This window comes from Diabrotica undecimpunctata, chromosome 5 (assembly GCF_040954645.1).
Source record: "Diabrotica undecimpunctata isolate CICGRU chromosome 5, icDiaUnde3, whole genome shotgun sequence".
NCBI classification, from domain to species: Eukaryota; Metazoa; Arthropoda; class Insecta; order Coleoptera; family Chrysomelidae; genus Diabrotica; species Diabrotica undecimpunctata.
The window spans coordinates 91,859,968-91,880,494 of NC_092807.1; the positions used below are offsets into that span (position 1 = coordinate 91,859,968).

The 20,527-nt window shown below is 31.2% G+C and overlaps 1 protein-coding gene across 1 annotated transcript in view; it reads left to right on the top strand.

The window, feature by feature from the left end:
- LOC140441457 (lachesin-like) overlaps window positions 1-20,527 on the top strand; it is a 552,705-nt gene that overhangs the window by 198,665 nt on the left and 333,513 nt on the right. The window contains exon 2 of the mRNA XM_072532192.1: window positions 8,028-8,250. Within this exon, the coding sequence (XP_072388293.1) occupies window positions 8,028-8,250 (223 nt within the window). The remainder of the gene's footprint in view (window positions 1-8,027; window positions 8,251-20,527) is intronic.

The following is a 20,527-nucleotide window of genomic DNA, read 5'->3' on the forward strand; positions in this document are numbered from 1 at the left end:
AACCCTATATATCATACCGTTGTTTAAAATTATTTTAAACAAAGATGAAGGCAGCACTGGCTTTTTTTAAAACCTGCTCGTTTTCTTAGAGTGTGTAGTCATTAATACTGTAAGAGTATGCGATTGACTCTTATAAATCAGGTTTTTTTATAACGAATTAACCGAATTTTCCGAATCTCATATTTCAGCATGTCTGGTAGAAAACAAACTTCTCAGCGTGCTCTATGCTTATCGCTGGTTATGGAGGCAGTAAAACAAAAAAAATTGACAATGGGCAAAATAAGAGAAGTGTGACAAAATCTTAAGGAATGGCGGCGGCAAGTATATTAAAAAAGGCTAAAAAGAACCACTGTAGCTACAAAGCTGGAAAGATACGACATTACTTTAACAGCAGAAATAAAAGAAGAGTAGTGTAACTATATAAAAACCATAGGCAACGTGTTTTACAAGTTAACTTGTAGATCTCTAAAAGTCTAGCATTTGATATCCCTGAAATAAATAAATTAGAACATCGTTTCCATAGAACTTCATAAATGGCAGGCAGGGGCCACGTGGATGTTTAAAACGGCACAAAGAAGTAAGTTTAAGGCAACCTACCGCTACTAGTGTATGTACCGCTTTAATAGCTACGGCTATTAAACGTAGCCTCGTCTGTCCACAAAATATTTGACATGATATGCAGTTGTTCTTCTAGCAGGCCTAACATCCAATTGCAGTAATCCAGCCTTGCATCAAAATCTCTCTCATGTAAAGCTTGGTGGAGAACTACATGATAAGGATGCAGTCTAAAAAACAGAACAACAAATATTGATGAAAAAGAAACTACTATATTTACTAAAACTCAAAAAATCTTAAGAATCCACAATTGTTTTACAATATAAATAGTGCATAAGTATTTTTAAGAAACCAATAAAAGGATAAAAGCACCGTGTTGCCGTGTTTATCGGAATATTAAAATAATATAATAATAAAATTGAATCTAAAGTTTAAAGGGAATTCCAAGTTTCTGACCTAAACGTTCAGTTTTTAATATGAAAAACCAACCTGTAATGTTTTAAAATCATTACAACAGTAGTTTTGGGTATGTTTAAAGGTCGTGGCATATTATCGTGCACGTTGCGTTTCCAGCATATAGCGTTTAGTTTCCGAAAAATATAATTTAAATAGTTTTAAATATGAACAACGCACACTATCCGGAACATAGAGTTTCAGACACTTAACGTTTGCGTTCAGTATTTGAAGACAATATTTTACTGACGCCGACGGCTACGTAACGGGTCGTAACTGGTTGGTAAGGATAATGTGAATTAGATGTCCGTCGTTTTCCCTTGTTTATATAGGTATTTGTTTGATTTTGATACAGACTATTTAAAAAAATAATTTTCGAGACTATTTTGTCATTTATGTATGTGTTTTTATTGCTTTGTGACAATTAATCATGGAAGTGATAAACAATTAGGACTGTTGTACGGAAGTGATACCTCTTCTTTTTAAAAATACTTTTTCCGTGAAAGAAGCCATACGTTTTAGTGCTAAATACTGTGAACGAGTGCTAGTGCATCCTAATATATTTGCTCGACAACTAAATGTGCGGAACGTCTCTGAAGTGCGGAGACTAAAACTAAATTTGCCGTCCGACTTGTCCAACTGAACATAATAACTGTATTCAAACTAATAAAATTTTAATTTTAGAATTGTAAAGAGGTTACTCACTAAAGTAACTCTCTACATATCAGCATTTTTTAACATACCAAATGCTTAATGCCCAATGGGCAGATTGTTGTACTCGATGAAGTTAATAAAAAAAATTTTTCGTCTCAACAGGCTGCTGTATTTCATGTATAGCAAGATATTTAATTGTCAAATTCTTGTGTTCAACGAGAATAAACATTATGAGCTAATATTTCTCATAGAAATATGATAAATATATATTATAGGTGTTTCAATGTGTTTAATTCGCTGCGAAAGAAAATAATGTTATTTTGTTTTATTATAACAATCTATAAAAGCGGTTGTGACAGAACAGTGAGCTAAAAAACCAACAGCGACATTCGAAATATCCTCCTGAAATATATGCGAATAATAAATTCAAAGAGCCATCCTCACGTACATAAAACTTCAAGTATACTTTTCTACATGTAGTTATAAATTTTAGAAGCTCACATTGTACTAAATGTTATTTTCTGAACGCACGGGATATATGTTAGGTATACGAGGCGTGAGTTGGGATTTAGAAATAAATCATGATTAAGCGTTAAATTCGAAAAATTTTAAAAATATTTCCCAAATAAACTATTATAAATTATTATAATTGACCCATTTTTTATTGTATTTTTTAACCTGTATTAAAAAATATACGATCATATATCACTGGGTTCCACAACTCGTGCTGCATCTTGCATCTCAACTTCCATCGTCGACTATCCTGCTAATTGTATTCTTTTAGGTTTCTAGAAATAGTTTGGTAAAAATTAAACGTCAAACTAAACCATCAATAAACAGGTCCATTTTAGAGCCTACAAGACCCTATGGAGCCCAAAATAACATGCAACTCAGAGTAATGCCTAGTCAGCAAAAGAACTTAGGAAAAATTGAGAGAGTAGAAATAAAATTCCTCAAAATAGTAACAGAAAATATCAGTGATATGCTAATAACCCTACAGCTTCTTTGGTATAGACACGTTAAAGAATACATCACAATGGGCGCCCAAATAAAGCGTGATTAAAAATATCATCCTACAAATAAAATCAAATCAAAATCACTACAAAATAAAAAAAAACGGATTGAAGATGCAATGGAAAGAAATCTGGAAAAAAAGTGTTATTAGGCTATTTTTGCTATAACTTAAATGCTTAAACACAGATTCTTGCAGCATTTCAGCATAATTTTCTCTTTTAGTTATATAAGAATTCAAACATGCATCTCTAATGATATCTACCAGAAACTCTATGGAAATGTCCATTAAACTAGAACGTCTAACAAAGACGCTGACATTACAAACAATAAATATTTTTGTTGTTTTTTGTTGTTTTGTTTTAACTAGTACTAAAATAATATATGCTAAAATTTGTACTACGACTATAAAATACAGCAGCAGTCAATTCCTTTTTACCCATCAAATAGAAGCAAAAAAGTAGTGTCTCCCAAAGCATTTATTTACAATTTTCAATGTATATTAAATTTTTTACACTTTATTATGCCCAGTCTTCTTTTCACTAAATGCCATATTAATGTTGATGCCCTAAAACAATAAAGTTTAAAAAAAAAAATTAAATAAGAAATTGGCAATTAACCAAACTCTATTACAACAAACCGAAGAACCAAAGAAACATGGCAGCACTTTAAAGAAGTAATGATAAATACAGGAAAAGTTTTATAAAAAAGCGAAAATAAAAAATGTATAACTAAAGATACTCTACCAGTGATAGAAGACAGGAGAAATATCAACGAAAAAATCTTACACGAGGAAGAATCAGAAGGAGAGAGGACACTTAAGAGGAAATACAGAACCAAAAACGCAGAAGTAAAAAACAAACCAAAAAGATAAAGTATACTATATAAATGAGATGCTAACTAAATCAGAAAAAATAGTACGAGAAAACAACCTAATAACAAGACATACAATCGTACGAACATACCTTATTATACTTAATGTAAAACACAAATAAATATTCGAGAAGTAAAAAATAAACAAGGAAACAGAATTAAAAATTAGAAAGAAATAATACAAAGATGGAAGAAATACTTCGAAAAAATATATATTAAACAAAAAATAACACGTCTTAGAAGACGAAGACAAAATACCCGAGCTAGAAATAAATATTGAAGAAGTTAGATTGAAAGAAATTACACTCTAAAACTTCTAAACAAAGCCAAAGTCGCAGAAATTGACAATATACTCATTGACCTAATAAAAGCAAAAAATGAGCAATCAATATAAATGTTATATAAACTTTTGAACAAAATGTAGACTAACGAAGAATTTCTAAAGGAGTGAAAGGAGGGATTTATAACAAAAATACATATAAAAGAAAACATGCGTAGATGCTATAATGGGCGTGCAATAATACTACCAAGCACGACATCCAAAGTGTTGACAAATCATATTGGCCAGATTGAGCCAAAACTATATAAGAAACATGGAATAACACTAAAAATCAGAATCTGTTACTTTATCTGTAATAAGCAATCGCCGTAAAAATAAAGTCAAAAAGAGTTGTGTACTATCCCCTACCCTATTCGTTATTATTATAGAATGGATAATGAAACAAATAACTGACAATAAAAGACGCATCACATGGAACTTATTTAAACAACAATTAGAAGATATTATATTTATGGTTGACGTCTTCATTCATGCCAACTCAACACCGAAATAATATGCAAACAAAAATTGATAAGTTGACACAGTACTCCATCAGAAAAATAAAGGCTTATCATGCATTTAACGCTTTAACAAAATTTAGCAAACGAAGATAATATCGAAAACAACAAAAATTAAAGTGCATCAAAATGTGTACAACTCTATGGAGCAAAAACATTTAAACGAAACTACACCTAAACATCTATTAACTTAAGTAAACGAATCTTTAGGAAAAATCCTAAAAATATACTAACCCAACAGAGTAACTAATACAAATTCTTGAAGATGTACAGCTGAGTTTGCTTGGTTTTTTCACTGAAAATTTGTTATAATAAAAGTTCTAGATCTTAAAAAAATATTTATATAAACCGCAGAATTTGCATTGCCAACAAATATGAGTTTAACCTTTAAAATATGATTCTTAAATCCTTAATTATATTAAGAAATACAAAAGTTAAACCCTACGAAATAATAATACGCCCAGTCCTAACATATTTATGTAAAGACCTGGTATATTCTTTTTCTTTAAGTTCCATCTTCTATCGAAGGTTGAAAATAATCATGGCTGTGCGAACTCTGTTGACTACCGCTCTAAAAAGTTCTGCACTACTGCATTCAAACCATTCCCGTAAGTTTTCTATCCTTCTAGTTACTTCTACGTTTGACATTCTTTAAATCCATGATATTCGTAGGATTCTTCTGTAACACCAAAATTCAAAGGCGGCCAACTTATTCAGATGGACTTGTTTTAGTGTCCACGCTTTTAAGCCATAAGGCTGGTATATAACAAATAGTAATAGAATCATGTTTAAAATCTAGCTCAAAAAACGTCCCTTGATAGACATATTGGTCAGAGAAGAAAAGGAAGACCCAGAACAAAGTTCCTTTATAATATCAATGAGGTAATGGGAAAGTTTGTAATTAATTTTTTTTTTATCTCGGAGAGCGATTATTTAAACGTGTATTTGGCTAAACAGTAATTTTAGAGGTATTTAGCAGACGGTTATCGATTGTTGGAGGCTTTATTTTTAAGATATAATAAAAATAAATAAAAAATTTCTAAAACTGTTATAATAAAAAACATTTGAGAAAGGGCTGACTGCTTAATTTAAAAACATTTATAATAATTTTTATGTGATTTGCTTGTAGGTAGGCTTACTGGAAAGATGGTTATTAAACAGAATATTAACAAAAGAAACTTTTATGACCAATAGGAACAAAGATAGCAATTTTTTTCTTAATGTCATATTTCCATTGAGTATTAATATTAAAAGTTAAAAATTTAAAAGATTATAAAGAAATATCTAAATTTTATGATACATTTTATAGATGGCAAATATCAAAACGGATTAAAACGGTATAACCAGGTTAATTTAATGGAACTTGTAAAATACCGCCTGTCCTCTGGTATTTTTTGAGAATTAAAATTCAAATTCGAGCGGGCTGAGAAAAATAGCAGTGGTATGGTTTCTATATCACGCAGCTCCTTAATTTTTTTAATGAGGTAGCTTGATAAAATAACAAGAACTGTGATGTTTTCATGCTCGGAAAAAATTAAATTAAAGATTAGATTTTATTAGATTTTATTTGTTAATGATATTTATATAAATATATATACTAATAATTATTAATTCTTTTTGTAAAGTACAAAAATATTTAAAATCATTTATTTAGAGAGTGTAAAAACTTATTTAAAATTAAGTTGTTTCATATTTGAATTTAATTAAACACATTTAATAATATACAATGATTATTTAAACCAAAATGTTTTTTACGAAATATTTGTAAATCGCAAAAATGAAAAATGAAAAATATAAAATTTATATTTTCAGGATTTTTCAATTTTTTCGGGTAAAGTTAGACCAGTTCTTATTATTTTATCGAGCTACCCCAGTTTATAAAAATAAATACTCTGACATTAAAGGTGAGATATTGCAAATTTTTCCAGTGTAATTTAATTTGAAGTTCCATTTTAAAAAATGGGAGCTTGGAAAGTTTTCCTCTCCCATTTAACATGGTGGTATTTTACGAGTACGATCACTTAAACGGGTTATAACCTTTAACACATTCTCTGTATATGATATCAATAAATTTATTCATAAAATTTATATTTCCCATATAATCTGCTTAATTTTCAGCTCTAGAACTTTTTAAGATCCACAAATATTTTTGTTTGAACCATTTTTCTCTAAAATTTATAAAACACGTTTATGATGATTGACACGTGATTGTTTAAAAAAACAACAAAACAAAATAAGCCATACATATATAAGGATTTGTTATCATGTATCCCTCAATGTGGAAATCCGTGAAAATGTTACAAGATGTTACGTGTGGTCTGTACTTTTGTATGGATGTAAAACTTGGACTTTAAACGCCGATATCATGAATAAAATCGAGGCGTTTAATATGTGGTTGTATAGAAGGATACTAAAAATTCCATAGACTAGCAGAACCAGAAACGAAGAAGTTCTTCGAAGAATGGGACATCAACGAACTCTATTTAATATTATTAAGAGGCGTAAACTAGAATATCTTGGACATATAATCAGAGGACCAAGATATGAGGTCCTTCGGCTAATTCTCAACGGTTAAATCGAAGGAAAGAAATGGATAGGACGGAAGAAACTCTCTTGGTTGAGGAATTTGCGGCAGTGGACAGGTTTGACAGCGGACCAATTGCTACACGTAGCGCAAGACCGAGATCAGTATAACAATATTATAAGCATGGTAGTCGCCGACGTTCCGTAGGGATATGGCACTCTAAGAAGAAGAATATCCCTCAAATACCTTTTGGAATCTTCAAAAATATTTAAAGAATGATTTTTACCTAAAATCGATTAGAGGGGTATATGTCTTCTGTTATGAGAAAATGTCATTTGGATATCGGAGATAATTTATTTAACCACCCTTCGATGTTAATACTTTATAAAACCTGTTTTAATCGTTTTAATGACATTATTTATAATGCATATGACTGTTATAAATAGTTTTGGCTACAAATAATCTCCCTGCCCTGAACATCCACCAATTTTTATCTTCTTAATCATACCACAAAGATTTACAGTTGTTGCATTTTCGTATGTATGTGAAAGTTTTCCTAAATTACCCTACCAATAGAAAATACCAAGTTAATATTAACCGCTTGAGAATAGGTTATACGCTTCTAGCAGGCAAATTTTTAATTAAAGAATCACTACCAACATGTACCAACTGTTCAATTTCACTGACTGTAAAACACATCGTGCCTGACTATTCTTTCTTTAGGCACAATGAAAAACCATATAGAATCACAGCTGACTTGAAAACCACGCTGACGGTAAATATTCCTACAGTGATAAATTATCTGAAAAAGGTAGAAAATTTTATTATTCTCTATGATGTAATAAATATTGAATTATTGTTTTTAATCCCTTTAATAATTCTGCTGAATTGATGGGATATAAATGTGTAAAGATTACCAAATGGTTATAATTTTTTACATATTGTACAGAAAACTATAATAAGTATTTTAATTTTACTAAGGAATTTTGGAATATAGAATATTACTGAATCTAAGTATAAACTACACTAAAACTCATTATTGCATGCCAAACACATATCACCCATTGCCAGCCTTTTATCACTCGCTTAATCTATTAGGCAAACAGAAATGTTATTGCAGATGTCTCCGCAGGTGTCGTGGGTGAGGCACCGAGACGTCCATCTCCTCACCGTTGGCAGATACACGTACACCAGCGACCAGAGGTTTCGGGCCATCCATCAACCACACTCCGAGGATTGGACTCTCCAAATAAAATATCCCCAGCACAGGGATTCAGGGGTTTACGAATGCCAAGTGTCGTCGACGCCGCATCTCTCACATTTCATTCATCTTACTGTCATAGGTAAGTTAATAAAATTTAGGATGTTATAATTTTATATAAACTATAAAAAAGTACTAGGAAATCCTAGTTTTAATTCAAAAATGCAGGAAGTGTTATTTATTTCAGTAACGAAGAAGTTGAAAGCATTTTTATTTGCTTTAATTAAGTATTTTAAGTATTTATTAGTATTTATTAAAATATGATCATTTAATTTAGTAATTGGAATAATATTACTATTTATTAATTTTCAAATTTAAAGGAACACAAATAAAAAATGACGAGAATTTGCAAAAGATATGCCGCAAAATCAAACAATATTTTGTAGAAACAATTAGCTATGGATGTTGAAGAATACTTAAGTCAGTAATAAAGAGAGATAACAACAAAGACAAAGCTTATATATACACTATATAACTGAGCAAAAGCAGTAAACATATTACATGGTGCTAATAATAGAAATCCGATCCAATTTAATAGAAAATGCTAAAGGACTAGAACATCACAGCCAAAATCAAATAGATTTGTCTATGAAAGTCAGAAGTGAAAAGGGGCTATTTAGTACATCAAAAACAAGAAATCGGCTAAACCTGGAAAAGTATTACCGAAACTGATTAAATATGGATCTGAAAATAGACCAGTAAATAAAAAAAAACTGAAATATTCTTATACTGCTTTTTGAAGGCTCTAAAAGTATACGAGGGATAGCTAATATATTATTACAGATATACAGCTGATTTTGCTGTTTTTTTAATAATCTAAAAAGTAAAAAAATATTTTTTTGCCTATAAAACGTATTTTATACATTTTAGAAAAAAAAATTTTAGAACTTTTATATTTTAGGTAACATTTGATATCACTATTTGATGTTATGGTAATTAATAAGTTTCTAAAGTGTGCTAAGGGTCGGCTAGATTGGTCAAATACTTTGTAAGTTTATCTTAAAAAGAGAACATTTAAATACCTCTAGATGTCCAAAAAGGTACTCTAGAAGTATTTATGAGATAGCAATCGATTCTTTAAGGCTTTAGTTTTAAGATTTTTTACATTTTAAATTATATTAAAATTGTTTCTCTAACTCAAGGGATGCCTGTCTTCAACTTAGAAACATTTATTGATATTTGGTAAAAAACTAAAAAGATGGTAAAAAACAATCTTAAACAACAACAACTTTCTATGACCAACAGAAAGAGGATGACAATTTTTTTTCTTACAATCAGATTTTTATTGTTTATTTACATTAACAGCTTAAAATTGAATGCCATATACCAATGATAAATTTGGTGATCCATGTTGTAGATGGCACATACCGTTGAGTAAAAAGGTATATTCCGTTAAAGTAAAGGTATTCTTTATTTCGATTTTTGTGGTATGCATAATTTTGATTTTTTATTAAGTTCTGGTAGCTCAATAAAATATTAAGAACTGTACTATTTTCACTGTTACGAAATGATTCGTTTCAAAATGTCTTTAAAACCCATTAATTTAGAGAGTGTGAAAACTTTTTAAAAAACAAGTTTTATTATATTTTAATTTAAATAAACACATTTGTGACCACTGACAGCCCATGGAGGTCCCTCTTCGCCCATTAGGGTTTTAAAGTTTACATGATGTGGAGGCCAGCCACATGCATGACTTCTCAAAAGGTCCAGCGTTTTTCATCTAAAATCGTAACTTCCTAGTATTTTTTAATGTCATGTATATTTCATTTCCTTGACTATATCTGACCATGTCTTTCTTTCCTTTGCTTGTTTTTACCATTCTCGTATTCTTAGTACTTTTAAATTCGGGTTAATACCATCAATCCATCTCTATCTAGGCCTACCTTTCATTTTTTTTCCGTTTAATTGTTTTATAAATACTGTTTTTGTATTTCTCTTATCATTCCTCCTTTCTACGTATCCCAGTTAACTTCGTCGTTTACTTGATATTTCTTTTATGAAAGTCAGTCTATTAAATACTCTATTTATTTCGTAATTCATTCTTATATACCATTCACTATTCTCCTGTGTGGGTCCATATATTTTCTTTTAATTTGTTTTTCCAATCTTAGTTGTTCCTCTTATTCACCAGTTAGAGTTTATGTTACATACGTTAATTCATACATTACTCCTCCTCCTCCTCAGTCCTAATCCCTTTTGGGATTTTCACTATCTCCTTCCATCCTTTCCTATCCTGGGCTAGTTGTTCGGCTTCATATAACCTTTGGTTAATCAATATTTTTATTTGATCTACCCAACGGCTTGGAGATCTTCCCCTAGGTTTTTTTCCTTCAACTCTACCCTCGACTATCAGTTTTTCCATCGTACCTGTCCTTTTAGCAATGTGTTCAAAATACTGCAAATATCTCTGTTGTATTTGTTTAAGCAATCTATCCTTTACTTTAAGTTGTTCTAATATCAATAGGTTAGTGCGATGATCAATGCAGGATATTCTTAGCATGCGGCGGTATACCTCCATTTCAAAAGCGTCTAGTTTATTTTTATCCACTTTCTTTAAGCTCCACGTTTCGGATATGTGGCTATGGGAAAAATGAATGCCTTACTAGCCTTAGTTATATGTGTATTATTATGTTAGCAGTTTTCCAAATTGTTATCAGTTTCATCATAGCTGTTCTGGCAATAGTTAACCTTCTATGTATCTCTCTGTCATACTCTCCGTCATTTCTTATTAGAGACCCCAGGTATATGAAACTATTTACTACTTCAAAGCCTCCAATTTCTTTAATTTGTTGAAAATTATTCCGAGCTCTGTCTACTATCATGATATCATATCTTAAGTTACTGATTGTTTGACCTCCTACTAATATTCCACCCTTCCATTCATCTAGTACCTTTCGCATAATGTGTTCGATATAGATATTAAACAGAGTTGGCGAGATTATGCATCCCTGCCTGACACCTGCCTCTGTTCTGAAATGATGGGAATGGGTGTTGTTTATTTTTACTGTGCACTTATTATTTATAGACTTCTAATTAGTTGAGTGGTAGGGTGTTCCCATTTCCGCTAGTATGGACCATACCTGCTGCCATTTGACTTTATCGAAGGCCTTTCGGTAATCCACCAAGCACATAAGCATAGGAGTAATGAATTCAATAGAAAAGCTTTTAGTCTTTCATGTATTACATGAAGTAAAACCTTGCTTGCATGGGATATTAGGGTTACCATTCTGTAGTTCCTGCAATCTACCGGAGTTCCTTTTTTGAAAAAGTTCATACATTACTACGAGTCTCATAATTGAGAGCGTATGTTTTTATAGTTACAGAGTTAATTGATACTAATTTTGACTTTATAATATCCTATAGGCTGTAGAAGTATTTGTTTTCAACTGAAATTCTCGCTGTTACCTCAACACTGTTTTTATTCTCTTCTATAAATATTGATCCTAAATATTTGAAATAGTCTTCTTTTTCAAATTTTTTCTCGCTTAAAAGTTAATGAGTGCCTTTGATTGCGCTTTTTCCCGAGTTGTTTTTATGTACTTTGTGTTTGAGATATTATCTGCTAGATTCATAATATGTGCTGCTTCTTTAAAAAATATACGAATATTTTCTAGGTCTTTTATTATCCAGCTAATTATGACTATACCATCTGCGTAAGCTATCACTTGGTTGATATTTGTAAATATTGAACCTTCTTTATCGACAGAAGTTTTCCTGTTAACTTGTTTTAAAGCAAGGTTAAAAATGTTGTGAGTAACAAACTAGTGTTAGACCTTCGTTGGTAATAAATTCATCGGACAGTTGGTTGTGCATTCTTACTATTGTTTTGGTGTTGGTTAGGGATAGTTTCACTAATCTGATTAGTTTTTTTTTGCGCCTTTAACTCTTGTGTTGGGCTATATAATTTCTTTCTATTTTTAACTCTTACGTTTATTTTAAATCTACAAAAAGATGATGTATTTCGTTAATAGAATTTGTCCAGCGTTTGCCTTATTATAAATATTAACACGTTCACCCCCGGTGTTATAATTTTTTTTCTTGTCCATTGGTCAGCATTTTATTTTTTGTAAATAAGACGGGAGTCGTGGATTTCTTTCTTTCTTTTGTGGATTTCTTTCCGCATTTCTGATTCATTTTCAAAAAAAAAAATTTGACAATCGAGTTATTGAACAATATTTTTGAGGCATCACATTGTTCATTCTTGTATAAAGCGACGGAAGTATTTGACGTTATATTCTAAGTCATTCTTTGTTCGGTGCTCTTTGCGTACGGTTATTGTATGAATGTACTATAAAATATTAGATTACACGAATTTTTTCGATGGATTCTTACGAAAAAGAACAAAAAAGTAAGTTTATACGAAGAGCTTATGTCAGATGAAGACGTAGGAGTGGACGACCCTTATGCAAATTCTGAATCATCAGATGATTATATACCCAGTGACACAGAAACCTCGGATCCTTACGAAGAAATTCCTAGGAAACTGAGAAAATTACATGGCATCAGTGAAGTAGCGGACGAACGTAATCTTGCAGTGCCAGGGCCTGGCGTTATACCAAAAATAGCGTTACGGGCCGTTAGAAATGAGGTAAGTTTTACTAAACTTTTATGTTCATTCTGGAAAGTCATACCTAATTTCTGTTTAGGATGACCTGATAGAACAGACAATAGAAACTGTAATTATTTCTGCATTTGCTGTTGTCGCAGAAGAAGATGAAGGGGAGAGTTCAGATTTATTATGGAGCGAAGTTGAGACTTCTAAGTTGAAAAATTTTCCTCAAACTATTTAGAATACTGGGTTAAGACTAGAATATTACAACAATTTTACAGAAACTCCTTATTTCTTTTTACAAACTATTTGTGACTGATGACTTGATAGATTATATAGTTGATCAAAAGAATTTATACATAGATCAACAGATAAATAGCTACCTGTTGTAGCCAATTCTAAATGTAAACGTTACCAACTACACTACGTTACCCGTTAAATGGATACCAACTACAAGAAAAGAAATGGAAATATTCTTTGGAGTAACTATATGAATGGGATTGCTAAAAGCACAACGATTACGTGACTATTGGAGCAGAAATACTTATTTATTACCAATATAAGACACAAAATGTCTAGAAATCGTTTTGAGCAATTACTTTCAAATATTCACTTCAACAATAATGAAACAGCGCCACAACCAAACTCACCGGATTTTGATCGGCTTCACAAAATATCTCCGTTGGTTCAAAAACTCATTTCTAGATTTCAGCAAATTGTTACTCCAGGAGAAAATGTCTGTAAAAAACACAAATTTGGTATTAAAATATATAAGATTTGCTTAGAAAACGGCTACACTTATGACCTCAAAATTTACTGTCAAGCGGAAAAAATAGTCAGGGGGGTTAAAATGCTGTTCTTCTATCACTGTAAAATCTGTTGTTCTATCACTTATGGAAGGGTTGTTAGATAGTGGTCGTACTCTCTTCACAGATAATTATTATACAAGCGTCGTCCTTGCTTATACACTGCTCAACCGTACAACTCACCTTGTAGGCACTGTTCGGTCAAACAGAAAAATAAATTGTCCCAAGGTTGTCAAGTGAAAATTAAAAAAAAATGAAAAAATTGCCCTACAAAGTAATTCCAAAGTTTTAATGTTAAAATAGTGTGACAAAAGGGATGTCTTGATGATTAGTACAAAGCATGGGGATAAAATATTGAAACGTCTATACAAAGGCAAAGAAATTAAAAAGCCCAAAATGGTTGTTGATGACAATGATTCAAAATCCTTTATTGATCTCTCAGATTAGAAAAAAGCGTATTCACATTGTTTGAGACGAGGAAATAAATGGTACAGGAAATTAGCCACAGAATTATTGTTTGGTAGTGCCGTGGTGAATGCTCATATTGTATATACACAGGTTACACAAACTAAATTGACTATAAATTTTTGTGCAACCAATGCATTTCTTGTTTTTTCTTAACACATAATGCTGTTTTAAAATAATAAGGTGTTATATTATTATAATTACTTTTGGACATTCTGAATAAAATCTTTTATTTTTTTCACAAAGTTTTATAATTTCCATATGTTTCGTAAAAACGGTCTCACATTCGATCAGGAAATATTATTTTGTTCCTTGGACCACCCTGCCCAACTTACAATGTAATTTATATAGCTGTGGGGGCATATTTGATGCCACGCTGTCCTGAATACAAAACTGTAGTGCGGCATTAGGGTGATGCCTCATTGTCCCAAGAGTACTATTTAGTGAGGCATCATATTGATGCCACCCGGGGCTGAACGTGTTAAGTCTATATTTGAGCTACCTTTTTTTGAATCCTTCTTAATTATTATCCCATTTGGTTTGTTTCATTATATTGCTTAGCCTTTGTTCTTAAGTTTTGCTAAATATTTTTTATCTAACGTTTAGTTTTTAAATTTTATATTTAACTCTGCAATCTATGTCCTTCATATTTAAGCATTTCTACAATTATTGTATTGCATCCTGATAGCTTGTTATTTTTTATTTTTTTTATAATACCTTTTATTTCTTCTTCTCTCAATGCATAATAATATACTTCTGCATCAGCCTCTTCGATTAATCTTAGCTCTTCGTTAGCTATTTCGTAACATTGATTTTGTTTATTCAACAATTCTTCGAAATATTTCTGACACCGTTTTAGCACTGCTTTTTCGTCTGCTATTTGCTCACCATATTTGGAATATTTTTCTTACTTAGAAACCGTTTTTTTTTATTTATTTCCTTCTAGAATTGTTTCATTTAATTTTTCTGTTTATGTTATTCTAGCCTTTTATATATATATAATAGTCTCCCGTTTTATACCGCTGTTGCGGCTTTGGGAGTATAGCAGGGTAGTCTGCTATATCTAGGGCCTACGGTATACAAGGAAGGTAACATGGCCAGTGCTACGCTTCGACCGTCTATTATTACCCCTGGTTTTACCCAAGGTACTCATTTTTATTCAGGCTGAGTCGACCTGGGGCCTATAGACATTTTTAAAATGTCTAGATGTTCTTGCCGGCGGTGGGATTCGAACCCCGGACCACCGGCTTGCGAGGCGAGCATCCTACCGCTTGCGCTACGCAGGCCCTTCTAGCCTTTTATTCTTTTGTTTATTTTGGTTCTACTTTCGAAATCTTAGATGATTTTTTAATTGTTGTCTACTTGCAATATATTCCTCCTTGATTTATTCCGTACTGTTAATCAACATTTTAAGCCTAGCTTGATTTTTTTGTTTCCTCGAGAGTCCTTATTATACCATTTTTTTTTGGTTCGGTTCTTTGCTTTTTCCCACTACTTGTTTTGCAGCTGCTATAACTGCTTCTTTTAAAACCCCCCGATTATCTATCATAATTTTGACCTGATTTTCATTTTATTCTATTACATTGTTCAACTATGTTTTCTATTTTCGTTTTATAGCTTACTCTGTTTTATTAGGAGCCAATATATCTGAAGCATATGTGACATTCTTTCATTTCTCTCTGTTTACTTGTCCTTAATTTTTTATTTATTTTTAATTAGCACAAAGTGGTAATCGGAATTGTTATGTGCCTTCCTGTGACTCCATACATCTAAAATGTCTAAATTATGTTTTGCTTCTATTCTATTCATGTTTCTTTGTTAATATTTTTGTGTAAAAGTTTTGTACTGCTTATGATAAGTTTTGCTGTGAAATATATAATTCTTTGCTCGTTGTCGTTACTTCTTTCATGCAGGCTATGTATATCTATTGTACCCTGATATAATTCCTCTTTTCCTATTTTTACGTTTAGATCTTCTAAAATTATGTTAACGCTTGTTTATATTTGACAATTATTGGTCTAATCTGTCACAAATTTTATTTTTCTGATCCTTTCTCCTCTGGAGGAGAGTACACGTTATGGAGATCTATATAAAAGAACATTTCTTTCATTTTCAGAATAGCTATCCTTTCGTTAATGTTTACTTTTTACTGCGTGCTTGTACCTTTCATTTATTATGAAACTCATCCACCCTTGTCCACCTAGTGAATTGCCGTGACATATTAGGTATGTTCCATATTTCCTGATGTCTTCGTCCTTCCATCCCATTTGCTGAAAAGCTAAAATATTTATTTTAAAATTTTATTTGTTCAATAAGGTTTTGTAGTTTTTATATTTCTCATAATGTTCTTATATTCCACGTTCCATTTAAAAATTTTTGACTTTTCTTCTTCCTGTTGTACTTATTCATATTTATAATTCTTTTATCCTGTTTACTAGTTTTTGACCAACTACAAGTAGAATGTGAAAATGCACAGAAGAGAGATGCAGTTATAATCCTGAGTGATATGAACGCGAAGCTTGGAAAAGATCCAATATATCCAGAATCCTTTGGTAAGCATAGTTTACATGATATTACCAATAACGACGGTATAAGAGTGGCACTGTTGGCAATGGCAAACAAACTGAGAGTTGTTAGTACGTGTTTCCCTCATAAAAATATTTATAAAGGAACCTGGATGATACTTGGTACTAATAAATTTTATTCAAATTGATCACATATTAATATTATTATCTAACATCCGTAACGGATGTTAGAACATGGAACACATATATGTTTAAAAATCGTAAAAAGGAGAATGAGTACCAGCAGAAAATAAAAGTAATATTAAATGAAAGAGGAGAACAAAACAACATTGAAGAAGAATGGAAGATCATCCAAGCGACAATTACAAATATGGCAAAGGAAACATTGGGTGAAACCTCAAGCAAAAGAAACGAGTAATGGTTTGACCAAGATTGCCAACAAGTAATAAATAGCAAAAATATAGCTAGACAGAAATGTCTACAAAGGGATCCTAGAATAAATAGAAGAACTCAGAAAAGACGCAAAGAAAATATACAGAAAGAAAAAGAGAGAAATGTTGAATAGAAAATACAACAAATTACAGATTATAATAACAGAAGAGAGACTAGAAACTTTTACAAGGAAACCGAGCAATACACCCAAGGATACATGACAAGATCAACAGTTTGCAAGGACAAAAATGGGGCAATTATCAGCGTAAAAGAGGAAATATACAGAACTGATAAAGAATGGTAGACATGCGCTATGGAGGCGTATCCATAAACTAATCGACCGCATAGAAGCTATCCCAGAAGATTAAAAAGTTGGAATCATACTTCCTATATACAAAGGGGAAGACAAACGACTCTTTAAAAATTATAGGGGCATAACAGTTTTAAATGCCGTCTACAAAATATTATCAGGAATTATATAGAGCCGCCTGGAATCGTTTTCGGAGAAGATGATTGGTGAATACCAATGTGGTTTCAGACTAAAGAGGTCAACTATAGACCAAATACATATGTTAAGAGGTATACATGAAAAATGTGTTGAATATAACATACCTATTTACAACTTGTATATCAATTTCAAACATGCGTTTAATGAAGTAGATCGACAAAAGATGTTAAAGCAACTATCTATGTTAGGAATACCCAATAAGTTGATTTAACTCATACAAATGACTCTGGAGGGTTTCAAAGCTATGGTGAGAATAGATGGAAATATGACACAGGCCTTTGATATTGAAAATGGAGTTAAACAAAGTGATGCCTTATCAACAACACTTTTTAATCTAACTGTAGAAGCTGTTGTTAGAAAACTGGATATAAAGGGTTGTATTAATACAAGATCAATGCAAATATGCGCATATGCGGATGATGTTGCCATAATAAGCCGCAACAAAAGGGTATTAAGCAAAAAAGTTATAAAATTGAAACGAGAAGCTGCTACGTTTGGTCTATATATAAATGAAAGCAAAACAAAATGGAGTGCACAAAATCGAATAAACATGAGAATCTGAAGGTAGACAACCATACCTACAAAATATGCCTCCACTTTTGCCTGTAGGCTCCCATCCTATATTTCCCACCTAGGCTCAAGAATAAATGACAAAAACAACATCAGTCAAGAAATACAATCACGGATTCTTAGCGGTAATAGGTGCTTTTATGCATACAAAGACTTAATAAAAAGTAAGTTACTGAATTGTGAGTCTAAGCTTAGAATCTACAAAACAGTAATTAGACCAGTGGTCTCATATGGATGTGAAACGAGGACCCTCTCGACCACTAATGAAAATCAACTGAAAATATTTGAGCGAAAAATACTAAGGAAGATATTTGGACCAACTCAATGCAGCGATGGTTCGTGGAGAATTAAAATGAACCACGAACTGGATGAACTAATGCAGAGCGCAGATATTGTTAATATATACATACATATAATATACAGGGTGGTCCTTAAGTAATTGTACAAAAAGAAACAGTAGATTTTACACTTTAAAATATTACGATTTAAGCCAAATTGCTTTAATAAAATGTTAATATTAAGAAAGATACAGGGTGTTAAAGTGCAAATTAAAAATTTTATTTTTCGTTATAACTTTCATGTTTGTAAACCTTTATGTATAAAAATTTACAACTGGGTACTTTTAAATATGAGAAATTATAATTTGGTGCACACTTTGATGTAACTGATAGAGGGCGCCACATATGCTACATGTGTTGTATAAATTTGCGCTTAACTTTTTTGCTCTTTAAGATATCTGCACTTTGGACAAAAAATATTAAAGATACATTATTTTAACACAAAAAATGTATACTTCTTAATAACTTCAAAACTCAACAGTTTTAGAGATAATCGCATTTTACAAATCAGCTGCATAATTCTGATATATGGCAATTACTCCAGGCAATGAAGAAAAAATGGACAAAAACATTAATACTTCTGACTTTCAGTATAAAATACCTTTAACTAAAGTTAATAGTTAACGAAATATTAAATAAAATAAATATATTAGCAGGATAATTAATAATAGGATTTGAGAAAATAACAGAATAATAGGATTTTACATCATTTTACATTAACATTTACATTTAACGTTTTATGTTAAATTAATATCATAATCAAAATATTTTGTTTACAAACCAAATTAAGAAATAGTTAAACTAAAAAATATAACTTTTTGTCAAAGTAAGTGTTCGATATGTCCACCATTTTCTTTAACTCATTTGTCAATATATTCCATAGAAGATCTTCTCATATTAAGTAACATCATTGGTTCTAAATAAACTGCTGCAGTATTTATTACTTCCCATAGTTGGTTACGAATGTTTATAGTTTTCTTATAGACACGTTATTTTAATGCGCCCCATACAACAAAATCAAGCGGATTAAATTCTGGTATACGTGGTGGCTATAATGTATAATGAATGAATATATTCTTTTGGATACATCTCCAAATCTTATGGTATATTATGGAACTACATCTTATATGTCGCAGAGGTTAAATAATGTATTAAACTGTGATGTATCTCGTTCATTGGTAACTTATATACACACGGAATATCCTATCGATGACATTACTTATTTATATGATTACATTACAGCTTACGAGTAACTATAATTACATCTAGAACAAATGGACTATTATGACTTACTAACGAACTAATATTATGCTGAACTAAATTGCCTGTGTGTTAACTATATTTATAAGAATATCGGTTATTAGGCCAACGATAATGATTTTGTAAAAATGCTGAGTCTTTAAGGTTAGATTTGTAGCAAAAGTATTATGAAACAAGACACATATGCGCCATTCAATACTTGTGCTCTAGTTTTAATTTGTCCTAAAAAAAATGAGTAAACAATTTACGTAATGAATAATAAGTATTTTTTTCGAATTTTTTATTAATTAAATAATTATATCAATATCTCATCACATTGCCAAGGAATATAACTACCACGACCAATCCAACTTTCAGAAAAGTTATATTTAAGTATGTTCTAACTGCATTCTCTCTAGAATGTGGTGATGTACCATCTTGCATAAATCACGTATTTTGGGGTTTAAGCATTTTACAATAGAGAAAAAGTAATACAACGCCATTATAGAAACTTAAGAAGCGATAGAAAAGGGAAATTGTAAACATGATGACGGCCAACGTCTGAATACGGACACCTCACCTAAAGAAGAAGATGAAGAATCTTTTCTCCAATAAGACACTCATCCATAACAAAGCATTTTATGATGTTACATTATCATCTTTAAGTTGTTTTAATAAGAATCAACTATGAATTATGCTTATCTACAGGTATTCAGTGCTTTACCGCACAAATATCAAACTAAGAATTATTATGCAGCTGACTAATAAAATGCGTTTATCTCGAAAAGTTTAAATTTTCAGGTTACTAACAAGTATTCTTTTTCTTTGTAAAAATAATGTATCTTTAATATTTTTTAATACAAATAGAGCTAACTTAAGGAGCAAAAAAGTTAGCCGCAAATTTATGCCACATATGTGGCGCCCTCT